Source organism: Pogoniulus pusillus, chromosome 6 (genome assembly GCF_015220805.1).
Source record: "Pogoniulus pusillus isolate bPogPus1 chromosome 6, bPogPus1.pri, whole genome shotgun sequence".
NCBI lineage: Eukaryota > Metazoa > Chordata > Aves > Piciformes > Lybiidae > Pogoniulus > Pogoniulus pusillus.
Window position 1 is genome coordinate 25,469,222 of NC_087269.1, and position 21,534 is coordinate 25,490,755.

The 21,534-nt window shown below is 49.4% G+C and overlaps 1 protein-coding gene across 11 annotated transcripts in view; it reads right to left on the reverse strand.

Moving 5' to 3' along the window:
- The window catches only part of PCDH15 (protocadherin related 15), a 1,224,756-nt gene that overhangs the window by 173,990 nt on the left and 1,029,232 nt on the right, over window positions 1–21,534 (reverse strand). For all 11 annotated transcript variants that reach the window (XM_064145003.1, XM_064145009.1, XM_064145013.1 and 8 more), the window contains 2 exons: window positions 16,096–16,175; window positions 7,476–7,569 (listed from right to left, as the gene is read on the reverse strand). In XM_064145003.1, coding sequence (XP_064001073.1) covers window positions 7,476–7,569; window positions 16,096–16,175 — 174 coding nt within the window. The remainder of the gene's footprint in view (window positions 1–7,475; window positions 7,570–16,095; window positions 16,176–21,534) is intronic.

Sequence of the window (21,534 nt, forward strand, 5' to 3'; positions counted from 1 at the left end):
TCCAACCCCCCTGCCATGGGCAGGGACATCCTACCCTAGAGCAGGCTGCACACAACCTCATCCAGCCTGGCCTTAAACACCTCCAGCCATGGGGCCTCAACCACTTCTCTGATATCTTCCAATCAAAATCATTCATAGAATCATAGAACTGTGTGGGTTGGAAAAGATCCCTAACCCCTTTAAGTTCAGCTGTCAACCTAAGACCACCGTGGCCATTAAACCATGTCCCAAAGTGCCATGTTATAGAATCACAGAATCATAGAATCAACCAGGTTGGAAGAGGCCTCCAAGCTCATCCAGCCCAACCTAGCACCCAGCCCTGCCCAATCAACCAGACCATGGCACTAAGTGCCTCATCCAGGCTTTGTTTCAACACCTCCAGGCACAGCCACTCCACTCGTTTCTCGAACACCTGCAGGTATGGTGACTCCACTGGGTAGGTTGTTTCAACCCCTGACAACTCTTGCAGCACAGATATTCTTCCTAATCTCCCTCCCCTGGCACAATTTCAGGCCATTTCCTCTTGTTTTATCACCTGATACTAGGTAGAAGACTTCAACCCCCACATCAATCCAATGTCTTTTTGGGCAGTTGCAGAGAGCCTTCCCCCTCAGCCTCCTCTTCTCCAGACTAAACAACCCCATTTCCCTCAGCTGCTCCCCACCAGACTCTTCACAGCTTAGCTGCCCTTCTCTCTCCATGCTGAAGGGTAATTTCTGACCAGCAATACCAAAATTTGCCAGAACTCTACATTTTGAAAGAAGTGACTGATTTGATTCACCACAACTTGCTTCTGTGATGAATGGCTTTGCTGATCAGTCAGCCAAGGCATTCGTGCTCACCTCCCTGGCGAGCTCAGCTCAGAGGTCTCTGCATCATTCTCCACCCCCATCACACTGGTGTGCTGCTAGGCACCTCAGCTTCAACATACAGGAACCTAGTGGGAACACCCTCATTAACTGTGGTTAACAGGCATTAAACTGTGCTCACTGCTGGAATCTTCTATCCAAATCAAAGCAACTGGAGAGTGAAATAGAATCACAGAATCAGAGAATGGCTTGTGCTGGAAGGGACCTTAAAGATCTTCCAGTCCCAGACACACCTGTGTCACGGGCAGGGGACACCTTCTACTAAACCAGGTTGCTCAAGGCCCTACCCAGCCTGGCCTTGAACACCTCCAGGAAGGGAGGAGCATCCACAACCTCCTGGGAAACCTGTTCCAGTGCCTCAGGACCCTCACTGCAACAAATGTCCTCCAGTCTAGTTTGCAGACCTTCACAGATTGAGTCAGATCTCTTTTTTCTGCTCCTACACACTGAGTGTTTGGGACACAAAACACCAGAACTCTATATAGGACAACATTGTAATTAATCAATTAGTGTACTTTAAGTCAATTAAGCAAATGATAACACCTTGACTACCAGAGACATTTTTAGTCCATGAATTCAATACAGCACAGCAGCAAGCACCACTCAAATCCATAGCTTGGTGTTTACTGCAGGTCGTAGAAAAATAGGGTTGGAAGGGACTGCCAGAGACCATCAAGTCCAAACCCTCTGCCAAAGCAGGGTCACCTAAAGCAGGTCACACAGGAACACATCCAAGCAGCGTTTGAAAGGCTCCAGAGAAGGAGACTCCACAACCTGTCTGGGCAGTCTGCTCCAGGGTTCTAGCACACTCAAAGTGAGATGTCTGGGACACAGCCCTGTGAGGAGAGGCTGAGGGAGCTGGGGGTGTGCAGCCTGCAGAAGAAGAGGCTCAGGGCAGACCTCATTGCTGTCTACAACTACCTGAAGGGAGGCTGTAGCCAAGTGGGGTTGGGCTCTTCTGCCAGGCACCCAGCAACAGAACAAGGGGACACAGCCTCAAGATGTGCCAGGACAGGTTCAGGCTGGATGTGAGGAGGAAGTTCCTGCCAGAGAGAGTGATTGGCATTGTAATGGGCTGCCCAGGGAGGTGGTGGAGTGGCCATCCCTGGAGGTGTTGAAGGCAAGCCTGGCTGGGGCACTTAGTGCCATGGTCTGGTTGATTGGGCAGGGCTGGGTGCTAGGTTGGGCTGGATGAGCTTGGAGGTCTCTTCCAACCTGCTTGATTCTATGATTCTTGCCCCCTGCCCTTCAGATATTTATAAACATTGATCAGATCCTCCCTAAGGCTGCTCTTCTCCAGGCTCAATAGTCCCAGGTCTCAGCCTTTCCCCATCAGGCAGCTGTTCCAGCCCCTTCGCCATCCTTGTAGGCTCCACTGGGCACTCTCCTCTTGGCTAAGACAGCAATATGCCCAAGCACTGGCATCTGCCAACTGCTCTGTTTCTAAGGTTTAATATTTTCTTATTGGTGTGAAATGCCTTGATTTGAGCCTCGTACACACTGTAGCAAAAGCAGCAGCATGCCTGTTTTATAGCCTGTAAATAGAACTACAGAAGATTTGAGGCTAACAGACCAAGTTTCTGAGACCTGTGACACATGTTGAGAAGTGAAAGAATCATCCACCAGAGGAAATGGAACACTACTTGGCAAAGCCCAAGAAAGACTGAAGTTACACAGCAGAAAGGCCTTTCAGGGAGGCACAGGCAGGGCAGTGAAGCTGTCATACCTTCTCCAGGAGCAAGATGCAGCAGTATCTGCCATGACTGACAGCAGAGAAAGCTGATGCTGATGGTTTGGAGGCACAGTGGATGCCTGTCTAACCTGCTATTATACCATGGTGCCACCAGCCTAGGAATGCTTCTCCTTCAGCATTTCATCCACTTATCATCATAGAATCAACCAGGTTGGAAGAGACCTCCAAGCTCATCCAGCCCAACCTAGCACCCAGCCCTGCCCAATCAACCAGACCATGGCACTATGTGCCCCAGCCAGGCTTGGCTTCAACACCTCCAGGCACAGCCACTCCACCACCTCCCTGGGCAGCCCATTCCAATGCCAATCACTCTCTCTGACAACAACTTCCTCCTCACATCCAGCCTAGACCTGCCCTGGCACAACCTGAGACTGTGTCCCCTCGTCCTGTAGCTGGGTGCCTGCCTTATTCTGTATTGTTGCTTCATTGCTGTGCAGCCAGTTTAATCTGATAACATACTCTCCACAGGAGAGATCCTCTAACAGTTCAGTCTCCCTCACCTTCCAAATCCTCAGGCTTGGCTGGCAGCCCAGACCAGTATTAGAGCCTCCTTTTGTGGCTGTAAGCTCCACATCTTCACTGAGGGGTTGCCCATGCTAGCTGCCTTCCTCAGCAATCCCTCTGGATTTACTGCAAAAAGCAGATCCCAAACACACACCTAAGTGGTGTAAATCACATCCAGGCATGACATAGGTTTTTCAGTGAGAGTTCTTCTGCACGTTGTATGGAGGCCAGTGCAGAAGACACATCTTAAATAATTCAGAAGTAACAAAGCCCACCCCAGAAGAGTTGCCCTGTTGTGTGATGTGTGCTGAATGTAAATCAATTGGGATGAGACTGAACAAGGCCAAGTGCAGGGTTCTACACTTTGGCCAAGCAACAACCCCAAGCAGCACTACAGGCTGGGGACAGAGTGGCTGAGAGCAGCCAGGCAGAGAGGGAGCTGGGGGTGCTGGGAGAGAGGAGCTGAAGATGAGGCAGCAGTGTGCCCAGGTGGGCAGCAGAGCCAATGGCATCCTGGGCTGGCTCAGGAGCAGTGTGGCCAGAAGGACAAGGGAGGCTCTTCTGCCCCTGTGCTCAGGCCACAGCTTGAGTGCTGTGTCGAGTTCTGGGCTCCTGAATTGAAGAGAGATGTTGAGGTGCTGGAAGGTGTTGAGAGCAGGGCAGCAAGGCTGGGGAAGGGCCTGGAGCAAATGTGCTTCACAATGGATACCTCACTGTCAGCACAAAGCCCACTCCAGAAGGTTTGCCCTGTTGTATGATGCCTGCTGAATGTAAAACAGTCCTCTGAAGCAAAATGGATTCCACAAAGGGCAAGGGAATAAAAACCCCTGGAATGAATGCTCCTAGGAATATCTGGCATAGTAAACCATCAGCTGTGGGCAGTGAGAATTCCTGTGTTTGAATGTATTTCCCTTCCATTCAAGAGAATTTTAAGGGGATGTGTCTGATAATCTGCATCACGTTGAATTCTTGGGATGCTAAAACCAACCTAGAGCAGCTCCCAGAACACCAAACACTCCACGTGTTTCAGTATGGTAATCACAGAGTCATAGAATTGTTTGGCGTGGAAGAGATCGTTGAATCCAGCCTAACACCACCATGGCCATCAAACCATTCAGGTAGTGACAGGACTGGTGGGAATGGAGCAAAGCTGGAGGTGGGGAGAGTCAGCCTCGACGTGAGGAGGAAGTTCGTTCATCATGAGAGTGGTGAGAGGCTGGAATGGGTTGCCCAGGGAGGTGGTTGAGGCCCCATGGCTGGAGGTGTTTGAGGCCAGGCTGGCTGAGGCTGTGTGCAGCCTGCTCTAGGGTAGGGTGTCCCTGCCCATGGCAGGAGGGGTGAAACTGTCTGATCCTTGTGGTCCCTTTCAACCCTGACTGATTCTACGATTCTATGACCAAAGGAGCCATGGCCACACATTTTGTGGACACTTCCAGGCATGGTGACTCCACCACCTCCCTGGGCAGCCTGGTCCAATCCTTGACCACTCTTGCAGCAAAGACATTTTTCCTCATCTCCACCCTAACCCTCCCCTGGCACAATATAGGTAATTTCCTCTTCTTCTGTCACCTGAGACTAGGGAGCAGAGACCAACTCCCACCTCACTCTCACAGCAGCCTCCTTTCAGGGACTTGTAGAGAGTAATGAGCTATCTCCTCAGCCTCCTCTTCTCCAGACTAAACAACCCCAGTTCCTCCAGTGCACAGACAGAATGGGGATGAGGCTTTTACATCTGTCACATTGAAATTGTAAAGTCAGTGATGCAGAGAGGTAGGAGCTGTAAGAGTAACTCTCACAGAATCCCAGCATGGTAGATTTGCCATTGGAATGGGCTGCCCAGAGAGGTGGTGGAGTCGCTGTCCCTGCATGTGTTGAAGAAAAGCCTGGCTGGGGCACTTAGTGCCATGGTCTGGTTGATTGGCCAGGGCTGGGTGCTAGGTTGGGCTGAATGAATTTGGAGATCTCTTCCAACCTGGCTCATTCTATGATTCTAGGACCTCTGGGCATCATAGAGTCATGCAATGGTTTAGGTAAGAAGTGACATCAAAGATATACAGTTCCAACCCCCTGCCATAAGCGAGGACATCTCCCACTAGAACAGGTTGCTCAAGGTCTCATTCAACCTCATCATCCAGTTCAACTCCCCTACTAAACCAGGGTCACCCACAGCAGGTTGCCCCACAATCATAATGTCCAGGTGGGTTTGGAATCTCTCCAGAGAAGGAAACTGTACAGTGATTCTGGGCAGCCTGCTCCAAAACGGAACACAGTATTCAAGATGAGGTCTCAGCAGGGCAGAGTAGAGGGGCAGGAGAACCTCCCTTGATCTGCTGGACACACTCTGCCTAACACACCCCAGGATCCCATTGGCCTTCTTGGCCACAGGGGCACATTGCTGTGCCATAGTTATCTTGTTAGCCATGGCAACTTGTTATCCCTTGCAACCCAAACCATTCTAAGTTTCTATACACACTAGCTAAAAAGAAATGTTCCTCCATGAGACTCCACAGGCTTGCTGAAACAAGCATCCAGGTCCTTATAGCAGTTTACCACGACATCAGCTCCCAGGAGGAGCCTGCCCAACCAACAGCAGAGAGTGAGCCCAGAAGAGCTGCAAGTGAAAGACATTGTGCTAAGACAGGATTCTGCAAGCTTGGCAAATCAGACTGTTTCTGGCATAGAAAAGAGCATGTGAATAGAATGAGCTGAGCTGCCCTGTTTCATTTACCTGTCTGGAAAAGAAAAGCAGGGAAACTTGGACAGCCTTATTTGTGGTACTGGCCAGCCCAGCCTAACTCTGGTTTCACCTGCTGTCAGCAAAAGCTTGGGGTGAGGAGAAGGAATAGGTAAGACAACCTGTCAAGTCATACTGCTAGACAGTTTTCAGATGAAAGGTGCCCATCACTAGCAGAAAGGAACAAAACAGCTAAAGCCAGGTAAGAGAGAGTGATGAAGACCCCAAACCAAGCAGGAGGAAAGAGAGAACACAGAGACAGGAGGTGTGGTGTCTCACTGGAAGAATGATTAGCTCACACCCCTACACACAACTCCAGGCCAAAAACTGCATGATGCTGAGGGAGGAGAGCAGACAAGGAGAGAGCAGGGAAGGGGTTTTTATGAAGCAGCAACACCATAACATCATCATCCATCAGGAGCATCTGGCAGTAGTGCCAGGCAGCTTGCTGCTGTGTTGCTCGTCCTCCTGCTCGCTAAGTGGGTGCTGTACCCGGAAGAGCTGTTTTGCATGTTGAGAGATGATGAGTGTGACACCAGCACCAGGAAATGATAAATGTCTTTCATTCAGCTTTCAGCACTGCCCTGGTAGGCTGAAATAGGCTTCTCTGTGTCCTGGCTTGCCCAAGTATGTTTTTCTGCTTTCTCTCCTCCTGTTTTGGGGAGAAGCAACCACAGAAGAGGACAAACAACCTGGAGCCACTGAGTCTAAGGACTCTGGGCTGCCCAGACTTGTTTGCAACCTGTGGTAAACAAGGTACACACACTTAGCTTGTGCCTGCCTTGTGCAAAGCCTACGCTTGTCCCAGATTTGGGTAGCAGCATCACCTGTAGCACATCACACAGGAACACATTCAGGTAGGTTCTGAATATCTCCAGAGAGGGAGACTCCACAACCCCCCTGGGCAGCCTGTTCCAGTGTTCCATCACCCTCACAGTGAAAAAAAATCTCCCTCATGTTTACATGGAACTTCCTATACCTCAGCTTCCACCACTGTCCTTTGTGCTGTCATTGGGTGTCACCAAGCAGAGCCTGACTCCAGCCTCTGGGCACTCAGCCTTGGCATATTTATAACCATGAATGAGGGCACCTCTCAGTCTCCTCTTCTCCAAGCTGCAGAGCACCAGCTCCCTCAGGCTCTCCTCATTAGGAAGATGTTCCATTCCCTTAAAAATTTTCACGGCTCTGGACTGGACTCTCTCAAGTAGTTCCTTGAGGTCCTTCTTGAACTGAAGGCACAGAACTGGACAAGATATTACAGATGTGGCCTCACCAGAGCAGAGTACAGGGGCAGGAGAACCTCTCTTCACCTACCAACCACTACCCTTCTAATGAACCCCAGGATGCCATTTGCCCTCCTGGCCACAAGAGCACATTGCTAGCTCATGGCCAATCTTCCATCCACTAGGTCCTTTTATCCCTTCAGTGGTCTCCAATTGGTCAGTCCCCAACCTATACTGGTCCATGGGATTGTTCTTTCACAGGTGCAAAGCTCTACCCTTTTCCTTGTCAAACTTCATTTCATTTCTCCAGCCTGCCTAAGTCTCAGTGAATGGCAGCAGAACCCTCAGTGTACCAGCCACTCCACCCAGCTTTGTGTTGAGAAGACACTCACCCCATCAGGTCTGCCATCCGAGGCCGTAACGATCAGGATGTAGCGATCGGTGCTCTCTCTGTCCAAGGCCTTTCCTAAGGTTAGCACTCCAGTACTAGGAACCAAACAAAACCAGAAAGGTTATCACAACAGGTTTCAGAGATCTGCAAGCCATCCTTGGTGTTTGTGCTAGTTTGAGCCTAGCTAGAATGTTTTGGTGAGAAGAATTAGATGCTTGGCTGTGAAAAGGAAACAATGGTGATGTCTGCTGCACTCATAGGCTTGCTGAGAAGGATAAGAATGAGACCATAAATACAGATAAGAGAGACCCTCTCTGGCTCTGGCTGCAGGCACTTCTCTCTCTAACTTGCTAACTAATCCTTCTGCTTCTTAACCCCCCTGGCCGAGCCTCCAAATTACCTTGAATGTAAGGCAAGGTCTGGGGTAAGGTAGAGTGGTGAGGAGAAGGTGGAAGGGTGGTTGGGAGCCCCTGCTGGGGACTCTGGTTTCTGAGAGGGCTGTTGTGTTTCTGTATCACTTTTTAACTTGTCTATTTCTGTATCTATTGTAAATACCTGCTTGTAGATTGTGCTAAGCTGTAAATAGAAAGCTTCATTCTTCAATTCCCAGTGGCTGAGTCTAGTCTGGGGGGTTTTCCAAAGTGTGGGGGAGGTGGGTAACATCCAAACCATCACAGTGTTACACAAAGGTGTGCCCCTGAGCAAGTTCAGAAGCTTTGTAGGCTTTTTCAAAAGGCTGCAGGTAAACCAATGAAAAGGAGGAGCCAATTTGTAATGCTTCTGACCTTGTTGAATTCAGGGTTGAAATAGCAACCCTGGGATTAGAAGCAAAGTAATTGGATCAACAACCTAGATTAAAGATTTAATGAAATTCACTCAGGACAAGTTTAAAGTCCTGCACCTGGGGAAGAACAGCCCCATGCAGCAGTGCAGGTTAGCGGCTGATCTGCTGGGAGAGTGACTCTGGGGAGAATCATCTGGTGGGCAACGAGATGACCATGAGCCAGCAATGTGCCTGCATGCCCAAGGAGGCCAAAGGCATCCCAGGGTACATCAAGAAGTGTGTGGCAAGCCCAGAGCTTACTGCAGAGGAATAATATAACTGCAGCAGTACAGGCTGGGAGGTGACTGCTGGAGAGCAGCCCTGTGCAGAGGGACCTGGGGGTCCTGGTGGCTAACAAGTTACCCATGGCACAGCAATGTGCCCTTGTGGCCAAGAAGGCCAATGGGATCCTGGGGTGTATTGGGAAGAGTGTGTCCAGCAGATCAAGGGAGGTTCTTCTCCCCCTCTACTCTGCCCTGCTGAGACCTCACCTTGAATACTGTGTCCAGTTTTGGGCTCCCCAGCTGAAGAGGGACAGGGATCTGCTGGAGAGGGTCCAGTAGAGGGCTACAAGGATGATGAGGGGACTGCAGGGCATGGCTTATGGGGAGAGGCTGAGGGACCTGGGGCTGCTTAGTCTGGAGAAGACAAGACTGAGAGGGGAATTGATAAATGTTTATAAGTATCTGAGGGCTGACCAGCAGTTGAGGACAGGCTCTGCTCACTGCTCCCTGGGATAGGACAAGGAGCAATGGATGTAAGTTGCAGCAAAAGAGGTTCTGCCTCAACACAAGGGGGAAATTCTTTACTGTAAGGGTCACAGAGCACTGGCACAGGCTTTCCAGAGAGGTTGTGCGGTCTCCTTCTCTGGTGAGTTTCAAGGCCTGTCTGGATGTGTTCATGTGTGCTCTGTGTTAGATAGCATTGTCCTGCTCTGGCAGGGGGGTTGGACTCGATGATCTCCTTGGGTCCCTTCCAACCCCTAACATCCTGTGAGCCTTGAGCCTTCCATAACAGACCATACATATTTCTTAGCAATTTGCTCAGGACACAGCAATAAAATATGAACAGGAGAATATTTTTGGAAAGGAAGAGTGAATAAAACATAAAGCACTGATGTGTTAAAGTATTAATTCATGCAAAAAAAAATGCATCAAAGTGCAGCTGAAAATAAACCACTGACATCTAATTCTGCTATGCTAACATTGACCTTTAGCTGCATCCAGCCTTTTGAATGTCTCAATTGTCATCAGATTGCATTTTTTATCTCCTCCTTACTACTGCTTGAACAACTGCAATCTGCAGTCTCCACTGAGAATCCAGATGAGAAACATTTAGCAATCATAGAATGGGTTGGGTTGGAAGGGACCTTAAAGATCACCTAAGTTCCAATCCCCTGCCATGGGCAGGGACACCTTCCACCATGCCAGCTTGCTCAAGGCCCCATCCAAACTGGCCCTGAACACCTCCAAGAGGGGGCATCCACAACCTCCCTGGACAACCTGTGCCAGTGTCTTCCCACCCTCACTCTCAAGAATTTCTTCCTAACCTCCAGACTAAATCAAATCTCCTTTAGAGACCTGTAGAAACTTCTGATTTTTACTCCAGGGCTTGGATGTGCTGACATTCAATATCTTAGCTTTGGGATGTCTTTTTCCCTTGGGAACATGATGAGGTAAGGAATTCTGTGGATTGTGCTCAGGTTGTAGCTGCTAAAGAAGAAAGGCCAAAAGTAACTCCTCAGACCAAGGATGATGAAACAGATCAAGTAGGCAGATGTAAAGATTGTGATATATTACTCCAGGGTTTGGATGTGCTCACATGCAGTATCTCAGCTTTTGAATGTCTTTTTCCCATGGGAACATGATGAGGTAAGGAATTCTATGGATTGTGCTCAGGTTGTAGCTGCTAAAGAAGAAAGACCGAAAGCAACTCACAAATCCTCAGGCCAAGGATGAAGAAGATCAAGTGGGGAGATGTAAAGTTGGTTGTATTCAGTGCTCATGCCACCAGTTAGGGAATGACACAGGGATTAAGTGACATAATCCAAGAGGTAGCAGTCACCCAGCTGAGAAAAGGGAAGAGAATCATGTTCTTGATCTCTACCTTCACCTCACAGCATCAAAAAGTGTTTTTTATTGAACACTGAGGTAAATTCCTGTAGCCTTAATATGCCAACTCACACTAGCCACATACTTGGCTTAATATTAACTCTACAACCATCTCCCATTGACACATCTCAGAGGCTACAAAAAAAAAAAAGGCATGCAGAAGGCCGAAGAAAACTTTGCACAATGAGTTTCCAAAAAAAAGATGCAGGGAGAGCAGGAAGATCTTTCATTTTCACCAAAGGGCAACAGATCAAAAAGACAAACCCCTGCCTGAGTCTGTACTGAAATCCCCAGTGCATTGTAACGCTCTGACAGGCGTGGGGAGGATGTGAGGCTGGGGCTTGTTGAGTTGTCTGTGCTGGGACCAGGAGGCTGGATGGGATGGAGGAGAACTCTCAGCTGCCCCAACAGGCCCTGAGAGGAGAAACCTACAACTCGTGAGAGGTCTGGAACACAAGGCCTATGAGGAGAGGCTGAGTTGGGGTTGTTTAGCCTGGAGAAGGGAAGGCTCAGGGCAGAGCTCATTGCTGTCTACAACTCCCTGAAGGGAGGTTGTAGCCAGGTGGGGTTGGGCTCTGCTGCCAGGCACCCAGCAACAGAAGAAGGGGACACAGCCTCAAGCTGTGCCAGGGCAGGTCTAGGCTGGATGTTAGAAGGAAGTTGTTGTCAGAGAGAGTGATTGGCATTGGAATGGGCTGCCCAGGGAGGTGGTGGAGTTGCTGTGCCTGGAGGCATTGAAGCCAAGCCTGGCTGGGGCACTTAGTGCCATGGTCTGGTTGATTGGCCAGGGCTGGGTGCTAGGTTGGTCTGGATGATCTTGGAGGTCTCATCCAACCTGGTGAATCCTATGATTCTATGGTCCAACACTGGCTGTGGACACCTGCAGGTGTGCTGTGCCTGTAGGCTTCAGAGAGTGCACCAGAGATTTCTTCTTTGGTTTCAGTCTAAATTTGCATGCAAGCCTGTGTCCAGTTCTGGAGCCTCCAACACAAGAAGGACCTCTTGGAACAGGTCCAAGAGATGGACAAAGATAATCAGAGGAATGGAGCACCTCTGCAATGAGGACAGGCTGGGAGACTTAGAGTCATTCGGCCTGGAGAAGAGAAGGCTCCAGGGAGACACTGCAGAAGCTTTCAAGTATCTGTAGGACACTACAGGAGATCAGGAGAGGGACTTTTTACAAAAGCATAGGCGACAGGACAAGGGGCAATGGCTTCAAACTGGAAGAAGATGGATTTCAATTGGACATTAAAAAGAAATTCTTCTCCATGAAAGTGGTAAGGCACTGGAACAGGTTGCCCAGAGAAGTTGTGGAAAGTCTAAGTCTGAAAGTGTTCAAAGCCAGGTTGGATGTGGCCTTCAGCAACCTGGTCCAGTAGGAGATGTCACTGCCCATGGCTGAGGGTTTGGAATTAGATGATCCTTAAGGTCAGCAGTGTGCCCATGTGGCCAAGAGAGCCACAAGCATGCTGGCCTGAATCAGGAGCAGTGTGGCCAGTAGGACAAGAGAGGTTATTCTTTCCCTGTACTCAGCACTGCTCAGGCCACACCTTGAGTGCTGTGTCCAGTTGTGGGCTCCTCAATTCCAGAGAGATGTAGAGGTGCTGGAAGGTGTTGAGAGAAGGGCAGCAAGGCTGAGGAGAGGCCTGGAGCACAGCCCTGTGAGGAGAGGCTGAGGGAGCTGGGGGTGTGCAGCCTGCAGAAGAGGAGGCTCAGGGCAGACCTCATTGCTGTCTGCAGCTACCAGCAGGGAGGTTGTATCCAGGTGGGGTTGGGCTCTTCTGCCAGGCAAGCAGCAACAGAAGAAGGGGACACAGCCTCAAGCTGTGCCAGGGCAGGTCTAGGCTGGATGTTGTTAGGAAGTTCCAGGCAGAGAGAGTGATTGGCATTGGAATGGGCTGCCCAGGGAGGTGGTGGAGTGGCCGTGCCTGGAGGTGTTGAAGCCAAGCCTGGCTGGGGCACTTAGTGCCATGGTCTGGTTGATTGGGCAGGGCTGGGTGCTAGGTTGGCCTGGATGAGCTTGGAGTTCTCTTCCAACCTGGTCTATTCTATTCTATTCTATTCTATTCTATTCTATTCTATTCTATTCTATTCTATTCTATTCTATTCTATTCTATTCTATTCTATTCTATTCTATTCTTTCCAACCCAAACTTTTCTATGATTCTGTTACTTGACTGCCAGAATGCCTCCCTGCCGTGTGATTTAGGCCAGCAGTTGCCCTAAATTTGCACCTAGTTAAAAGTCTTTCTGGGATGGAGAACTCTGAAAGGTTTTAGGGTGCAATGTGAACAGTGCTCTGATAAGCATCAACTATACAAGCCAAACTCACTCAGTAATCTATCTTTGGAGTATCTCTTAATGACTTATGGAAAATGAGACCTCACAACATGCAGAGTGTTATCTGGTAAGGCATGTTTCACCAGCGCTGGGTGACAAGAGGAGGTCCTCCTCCCAAGCCCTTGCACACCTTCACCTTGTTCAGGTAAAATATTTATGCTGCAAAATCATACATCTTCAGTACAGGGGCAGGGTTAGCACAACTAGTTCTGGGAACAGGTGGAGTTATTACAATCAGTTCCTGGAACTTATTTCCATACTGTTCCACCTCTTCCCACCTGCTGTTCACCTTTTGGAGTCTTCCTCACTCTGACCTCTCTACCTTTCATCCACCTGGCATCAGTTGTGGGTCACATTCTTGACTGGAGTCTCCAATGTTCTCATCTTTGAATACAGTATTCTTCTTCTCCACGAGAGTGTTTCAAGACCCTCTCCAGCTTAACCCCCCTCCTTTGTGTTTATCTGACTGATGATACTTTATATCAGTGCTCACACAATTGATGATTTAACTAGGTTCCTACACTCTATGTTCTCTATCCCTTTTCTCCTATCATCATATAGCCAGGCACATTTCTTTTTATGCCATTTGTAAAGGTCACAGAGTGTTTCAGAGCAAGCTTCTCTACAGTGGGAGCAGGAGTGATTTCCCATTGGAATGGGCTGCCCAGGGAGGTGGTGGAGTCACCATCCCTGGAGGTGTTCTAGAAATGCCTGGATGAGGCACTTAGTGCCATGGTCTAGATGACTGGATAGGGCTGGGTGCTAGGTTGGACTGGATGAGCTTGGGGGTCTCTTCCAACCTGCTTGATTTCATGATTCTATGACTGCTAGTGCAGAAAATCCTGCAGATCTCTGCTGAAGCTACAACTGCCAGCACTGCCTCTGAGCTGATGAAGCCCTTCCCTGATCTGAAAATTCCAGACCTAAGCAACGAACAAAACCAGCAGTTGTGCTAGTTTGAACCTAGCTGGGATATTTTGGTGAGAAGAATTCGATGCTAGGCTGTGAAAAGGAAATATTGGTGATGTCTGCTGCACTTGTAAGCTTGCTGAGATGCATAAGAACAAGAACATAAATATAGATAAGGAAGTCTCTCTCTGGGCTCTCTGGGCTGCACTTCTCTCTCTAACCTGACTGATTAATCCATCTGCTTCCTAATTCCTCCTGGCCAACCCTCCAAACTCTCTTTGAAGCATAAGGCAAAGTCTGGGATAAGGTAGAGGGGTGAAAGGAGGCATAAGGGTGGTTGGGAGCCCCTGCTGGGGACTCTGGTTTCTGGGAGGGCTGTTGTGTGTCTGTATCACTTTTTACCTTGTCTATTTCTGTCTCTAGCTGTATCTACTGTAAATACCTGGTTGGGTATTGTGCTAAGATGGAAATATAGAGCTTCACTCAATTTCCAGCTTGGTTGAGTCTAGTCTGGGTGATTTTCTTAAGGGGGGGGGGGTGGGGGTGGGCAGGGAGGGCAGATAACACTTAAACCATCACAGCAGTTCAACATCCCTTCATGCTCTTGCAACCTCAGTGAAAAGTTTCCTCTCCCTAAGCTGCTTTTTCACTTGCCTCACAAGCCTTTACTGTTAGAGGGCACATCAGTTTTGGTGGGTAACAGCATCAGCACCACTTGGGATTGTCAAGGCTTTTATCTCCTTGTTGCATATGTGATTTGATTCTCTGTGTCTGAGAGATCTATCACAGGGAGAAACCTACAGCTTATTCATGATACACAGACCTGTTTCACTACAACCTTCTCCTCACATTGAACTAGAACAAGTTTTTGCAGTTATACATCATGAACAAGTCCAAGGTTTTGTCCCATCACAGAATCACAGAATGGCAGGGATTGTAAGGGACCTCTGGAGATCACTGAACCCAACCCCACTGTCAAAGCAGGAGCACCTAGGGCAGGTAGCACAGCATCACATCCAGGCAGGGCTTGAAAGTCTGTAGAGAAGAGACTTCATAACCCTCTGAGCAGCCTGCTGCAGGGCTCCAGCACCCTCACAGCAAAGAAGTTTGTCATGCTGAGGTGGAACTTCTTGGGTTCCAGTTAGTATCCTTGTCCTATCACAGGACACCACTGACAAGAGCCTGCCCCCTTTTCTTGCCCCCCACATTTCAGATACTTATAAACATTAATGAGATCTCCTCCCAGGCTGCTCTTCTCCAGACTAAACAGCCCCAGGTCTCTCAGCCTTCCCTCATCAGATGTTCCAGTCCCTTCATCATCTTCATAGCCTCGGTTAGATACTCTCTAGTATATGCCTGTCCCTCTTGAACTGGGGAGTTCAGAATGGGACACAATCCTCCAGATGTGGTCTCACCAGGGCAGAGTAGAGTGGGAGGAAAACCTGCCTTGACCTGCTTGCTACACTCTTCTTGATGCACCCCAGGATATAGCTCACCACACATGCCCTGTGAGGAGAGGCTGAGGGAGCTGGGGGTGTGCAGCCTGGAGAAGAGGAGGCTCAGGGCAGAGCTCATTGCTGTCTACAACTACCTGAAGGGAGGCTGTAGCCAGGTGGGGTTGGGCTCTTCTGTCAGGCAAGCAGCAACAAAACGAGGGGACACAGTCTCAAGCTGTGCCAGGGCAGGTCTAGGCTGGATGTGAGGAGGAAGTTGTTGGCAAAGAGAGTGATTGGCATTGGAATGGGCTGCCCAGGGAGGTGGTGGAGTCATTGTGCCTGGAGGTGTTGAAGCCAAGGCTGGCTGGGGCACTTAGTGCCATGGCCTGTTTGATTGGGCAGGGCTGGGTGCTAGGTTGGGCTGGATGAGCTTGGAGGTCTTTTCCAGCCTGCTTGATTCCATGATTCTATGATTCTTTGTACAGTGAAAAAAAACCAACACTTTGTAGTACAAATAAATTTTGGGTAAAAGAAAGGAGGTAGTGGGACAAGCACAGGTCTGTTTGGTGCTTATCACTTCATGATGCACGCTCTCTTTCCAGCTCTCTTTGCAAAGTTACTATTCAAGTGAAGGAAAATGCTGTTCTAAAACAGTGCTCAAAAAACCACTACAGACTGAAGTGCTTCAAGGTAGGAAACTAAACCAAAGCTTGTCCCTGTCATTAGTCAAGAGCTGACAAGCAGAAGGTTTCTAATTAATCCCTGGTCACTCTTTTAAACAGAATATTTCCACCTTGGTGAGTTTTACCTACTGAAGTGTTTCTGATAAATAAATAGTCCCCTGTGCCAAACTCCAGGCTGCAATAACACTCATTAACATCTAAGAGCCAATGTCAGAAGGAGCTCAACCACTCTGGTCCCAAGCCTTTTTTCTTTCCCCCTCAGCCCACATATGCACTCCACTGGAAAGCTACATTTGCTAAGGGTTTTTCCACACACTTACCTTTGAGAGAGATTAAACACTTGCTGAGGATCTCCATTCTGAATGAGGTATCTTATAGGGTCACCCTCTCTATCAAAAGCCTTTAGGGAAAAAAAAGAAAAAGAAAGAAGGAAGGAAGGAAGGAAGGAAGGAAGGAAGGAAGGAAGGAAGGAAGGAAGGAAGGAAGGAAGGAAGGAAGGAAGGAAGGAAGGAAGGAAGGAAGGAAGGAAGGAAGGAAGGAAGGAAGGAAGGAAGGAAGGAAGGAAGGAAGGAAGGAAGGAAGGAAAAGAGGATAAAATTAAGTCAGTTCCAAAGCTTTCTTTGCTTCCCTTCAATTTAACATCTGGATAAGTAACTCCTGAACTTCTAAAGTTACCCAGAGGAATGACATCAACCTCTCTAAGGCAGCAGCGGTAATTACAGGCAGGCTACTCAAGGGCAAGCTGAGGCACCTCAGGATTCTTGTGCTGCAGAGAAGTAGCATTATCATAGAATCACAGAATCACCCCAATTGGAAGACATCTCTAAAGCTCATCCAGTTCAACCCCCCTGCAGTGAGCAGGGACATCCTCATCCAGAGCAGGTTGCCCAGAGCCTTGGCGAGCCTCATCTTGAGTTTATGAATGGGGCTTCAATTGCCTCTCTGGGCAACCTGTTCCAGTGCTCAGCCACCCTCATTGCAAGGAATTTGTTCCTAACATCCAGTCTTAAGCTTGCTCTTCTCTCATTTCAAACCATTGCCTCTGGTCCTATCACTACAGGCCTTGGTAAACAGTCCCTCTGCAGCCTTCTTGTAGTCCCCTTAGAATCATAGAATAAGTCAGGGTTGGAAAGGACCACAAGGATCAGCCAGTTCCAACCCCCCTGCCATGCCCAGGGACACCCTGCCCTAGAGCAGGCTGCACACAGCCTCAGCCAGCCTGGCCTTAAACACCTCCAGCCTCAACCACCTCCCTGGGCAACCCAGTCCAGCCTCCCACCACTTTCATCATGAACAACTTCCTCCTCACACCCAGGCTGACTCTCCCCACCTCCAGCTTTGCTCCGTTCCCCCCAGTCCTGTCACTCCCTGACAGCCTAAAATGTCCTTCCCCAGCATTTTTTGTAGCCCACTTCAGACCCTGGAAGGTCACAAGAAGGTCCCCTGGGAGCTTTCTCTTCTCCAGACTGCACAGCCCCAACTCTTTCAGTCTGTCCTCACAGCAGAGCTGCTCCAGCCCTCTGAGCATCCTCCTGGCCCTTCTCTGGACACACTCCACCATCTCCACATCCCTCTTGTCATAGGGGCTCCAGAACTGGGTGCAGTACTCCAGGTGTGGTCTCAGCAGAGCAGAGTAGAGGGAGAATCTCGTTCCTTGACCTGATTCTCAAACGCATAGCTCCCTTCACAGGCTCTCAAACACACAGCATCACAACTGTGATGATATTCAGGCTCTATTCAGCTGCTTTGGCTCTTTTTGCAGCTACAAACTGATTGTACTGGGCTTTTTGTTTCCTTTGTTCCTAGCCTTCACTTCCAATGCCTATCCTGATTCTCCTTTCTGTTAGATTACCAGAATCTCAGTCCTCTTAATGATGCCCCTGACATTGCAGCATCTATCCTCCACAACAATTTGCTTTCGAGGGGATGAAAATCAGGATCACAGAATCATAGAACCACAGAATCAACCAGGTTGGAAGACACCTCCAAGCTCATCCAGTTCAACCTAGCACCCAGCCCTAGCCAATCAAGCAAAGCCTGGATGGGGCACTTAGTGCCATGGTCTGTTTGATTAGACAAGGCTGGGTGATAGGTAAGACTGGATGAGCTTGGAAGTCTCTTCCAATCTGGTTGACTCTATGCAGTGCCATGGTCTATTTGACTGGATAGGGCTGGGTGCTAGACTGGACTGGAAGAGCTTGGAGGTCTATTCCAACCTGGTTGATTCTATGATAACAAGCCAGAAGTTTTTTCAAAAAGATAGACTAAAACCCATTAAAATTGGATGCAGTTGCTTTAATTTCATTTCTTTGCCCAAAGCAAATGCACCTGTCAGTCAACAAACTTCCAAAATCATGGGGAAAAAATGTGTTGTGCATAAGAAAACCCCTGAAGTCTTGCAGCTGAGAGAAGAGCAATCTGCCTCACCTCTTCTCCAGCTCACTTGCATCCAGTGAGTGCATAAACCCTACACCACCAGTTCCTGTTGCTTCCTTGTTCAGCAAGAGTGTCTTCCTTGTTCACAGAGTGTCTGCTCAGCAAGTTTGCTGATGACACCAAACTGGGAGGCTTGGCTGAGACAGCTGCAGGCTGTGTGGGCATCCAGAGAGACCTGGACAGACAGAGCTGGGCACAGGGGAACCAGATGAGGTTCAACAAGGACAAGTGCAGAGTCCTGCACCTGGGGAGGAAGAATAAACTGCACCAGTCCAGGCTGGGAGGTGACTGCTGGAGAGCAGCCCTGTGCAGAGGACCTGGGGGTCCTGGTGGAGATCATCCATGGCACAGCAATGTGCCCTTGTGGCCAAGAAAGCCAATGGGAACCTGGGATGTATTAAGAGGAGTGTGTCCAGCAGACTGGGGGAGGTTCTTTTCTGATTCTACTCTACCTTGGTGAGATCTCATCTTGAATACTGTGCTCAGTTTGGGGCTCCCCACTTGAAGGGGGACAGGGATATGCTGGAAGGAGTCCAAGGGAGGGCTGTGAGGATGATGAGGGGACTGGAGCACTGCCTGATGAGAAGCTGAGAGACCTGGGGCTGCTTAGTCTGGAAAAGAGAAGACTTAGAGGGGATTTGATAAATGTTTATCACTATCTGAGGGCTGGGATTCAGGAAGGGGGGGGACAGGCTCTGCTCACTGCTCCCTGGGATAGGACAAGGAGCAATGGATGGAAGCTGCAGCACAGGAGGTTCTGCCTCAACACAAGGGGGAACTTCTTTCCTGTAAGGGTCACAGAGCACTGGCACAGGCTGCCCAGAGAAGCTGTGGAGTGTCCTTCTCTGGAGACTTTCAAAGCCTGTCTGGATGTGTCCCTGTGTGACCTGAGCTAGATTGTGTGGTCCTGCTCTGGCAGAGGGGTTGGACTGGATGATCTCTTTGGGTCCCTTCCAACCCCTAACATCCTGTGAGCCTGTGAGCACACAACTGGACCCTGCTACCAGCCCTATTTGTTTTGCAGCCTCGCAGAAAGAATGACAGCATTTGCATATTTTGATGAATAATGGCTGGCTGAACATGAAGCAATAAAATCCCTCCCAGGCAGGCAATAAACTCAGAGGTTTATTTACAAATTAATGCTGTGGAGATCATTAAATATTGCACTACTTCATCTCCAGTGCTGTTAATTAAAACACCAATCAGCTGGGTCCATTAGAAGATAAAGTAATAGTGGAAGGCAAAATGCAACCTTCCATTATCTGCATGAGCAATTTGAAGGGAAAATGAGACAATAAATTGGGTTTTTTTAGTTTAACGTCTGTTTAAAACTGTAAAGCAGCTGCATTTGTGTGGTTATTGACCTGATGATCTCAGAGGTCTTTTCCAACTGGAACAATTCCATGACCTGCACACTGATGTTTTGCAGATCTTCAGAGAGGTAGATAAAACAACTTGCTTGGTCTCTCCCATTTTTTATAATCCCCAGGCTGAATGCAACACTAACAAAATGTTAGCAGGACCTCTTAATCCTGCAGTACCAAAACAGCTGCCCAATGATGCTTAATATCTTCACAAGTGATCAAGGGCACCCTGATGAAGTTTGCAGACAACACCAAAACAAGTAGGTAGGTTGATGTTCCAGAAGGGAGAGCATCTCCTGAATGGCCTTGACAGGATGAGTGAGTGGGCTAGCAAGAAGCTTATGAAGTTCATTGGGGACAAGTGTAGGGACTTCTCCTGTTCAGTATTTTATTGATGATCTGGACAAGGGGATAGAGTCCAGCGTCAGTGAGTTTGCAGGTGACACCAAGCTAGGAGCAGGTGTGGAGCTGTTGGAGGGTAGGAGAGCCCTGCAGAGGGACCTGACCAGGCTGGATGGGTGGGCAGAGGCCAAGGGGATGAGACTGAACAAGGCCAAGTGCAGGGTTCTGCACTTTGGCCACAACAACCCCAAGCAGCACTACAGGCTGGGGACAGAGGGGCAGAGAGCAGCCAGGAAGAGAAGACTAGGGGGTACCTAGGGCTACTAGGAGAGAGTGGCTGAAGAGGAGGCAGCAGTGTGCCCAGGTGGGCAGCGGAGCCAATGGCATCCTGGGCTGGCTCAGGAGCAGTGTGGCCAGCAGGACAAGGGAGGTTCTTCTGCCCCAGTGCTCAGCACTGCTCAGGCCACACCTTGAGTGCTGTGTCCAGTTGTGGCCTCCTCCATTCAAGAGAGATGTTGAGGTGCTGGAAGGTGTTTGGAGAAGGGCAGCAAGGCTGGGGAGGGGCCTGGAGCACAGCCCTGTGAGGAGAGGCTGAGGGAGCTGGGGGTGTGCAGCCTGCAGCAGAGGAGGCTCAGGGCAGAGCTCATTGCTGTCTGCATCTCCCTGAAGGGAGGCTGTAGCCAGGTGGGGTTGGGCTCTGCTGCCAGGCACCCAGCAATAGAACAAGGGGACACAGTCTCAAGTTGTGCCAGGGCAGGTCTGGGCTGGATGTGATGAGGAAGTTGTTGTCAGAGAGAGTGATTGGCATTGGAATGGGCTGCCCAGGGAGGTGGTGGAGTGGCTGTGCCTGGAGGTGTTGAAGCCAAGCCTGAGCACCCCTCAAGAAAACACTGCTGGTTCTGTCTCCCAGCATGCCTCTTGCTTCTGCTACTCTTTAGGGCTTTCCAAAACTGAGCATCTCACAGAATCACAGAACCTTAAAGGTTGGAAGGGACCTCCAGACATCATCAAGGCCAGCTCCCCTGCCAAGTAGGGTTACCTAGAGGTAGTTCACACAGGAATGCATCCAGGAGAGTTTTGAAAGTCTCCAGAGCAGGACACTCCACAAGCTCTCTGAGTAGCCTGCTCCAGTGCTCTGTCAACCTCACTGCAAAGAAGTTTCTCCTCATGTTGAGGTGAAACCTTCTATGGTTTGCATCCATTGCTCCTTGTCTTATTGCTGCTATCCAGTGAAAAGAGCTTGGCCCCAGCCACTTGACAGCCACCCCTCAGATACTTATAGACATTGATGAGATCTCCTCTTAGTCTTCTCTCCTCCAATCCGCCCCAGGTTTCTCAGTCTGTCTCCACAGGGGAGATACTCAAGACTCTAACTCATCCTCGTGGCTCTCCACTGGACTCTTTCCAGCAGGTCCCTGTCTCTCTTGAACTGAGGAGCCCAAAATTGGACACAGTATTCCAGGTATGGTCTCACTAGGGCAGAGTAGATGGGGAGAAGAACCCCCCTAGGCCTGCTGTACACACTTCTGGTGCGCACCAGATCTCCCCACCACTGAGGAGAAGGCTCCTGAACAGAACAGCTCTTCAAGCCAGAACTCAGTTCAGGCATTAAAGACA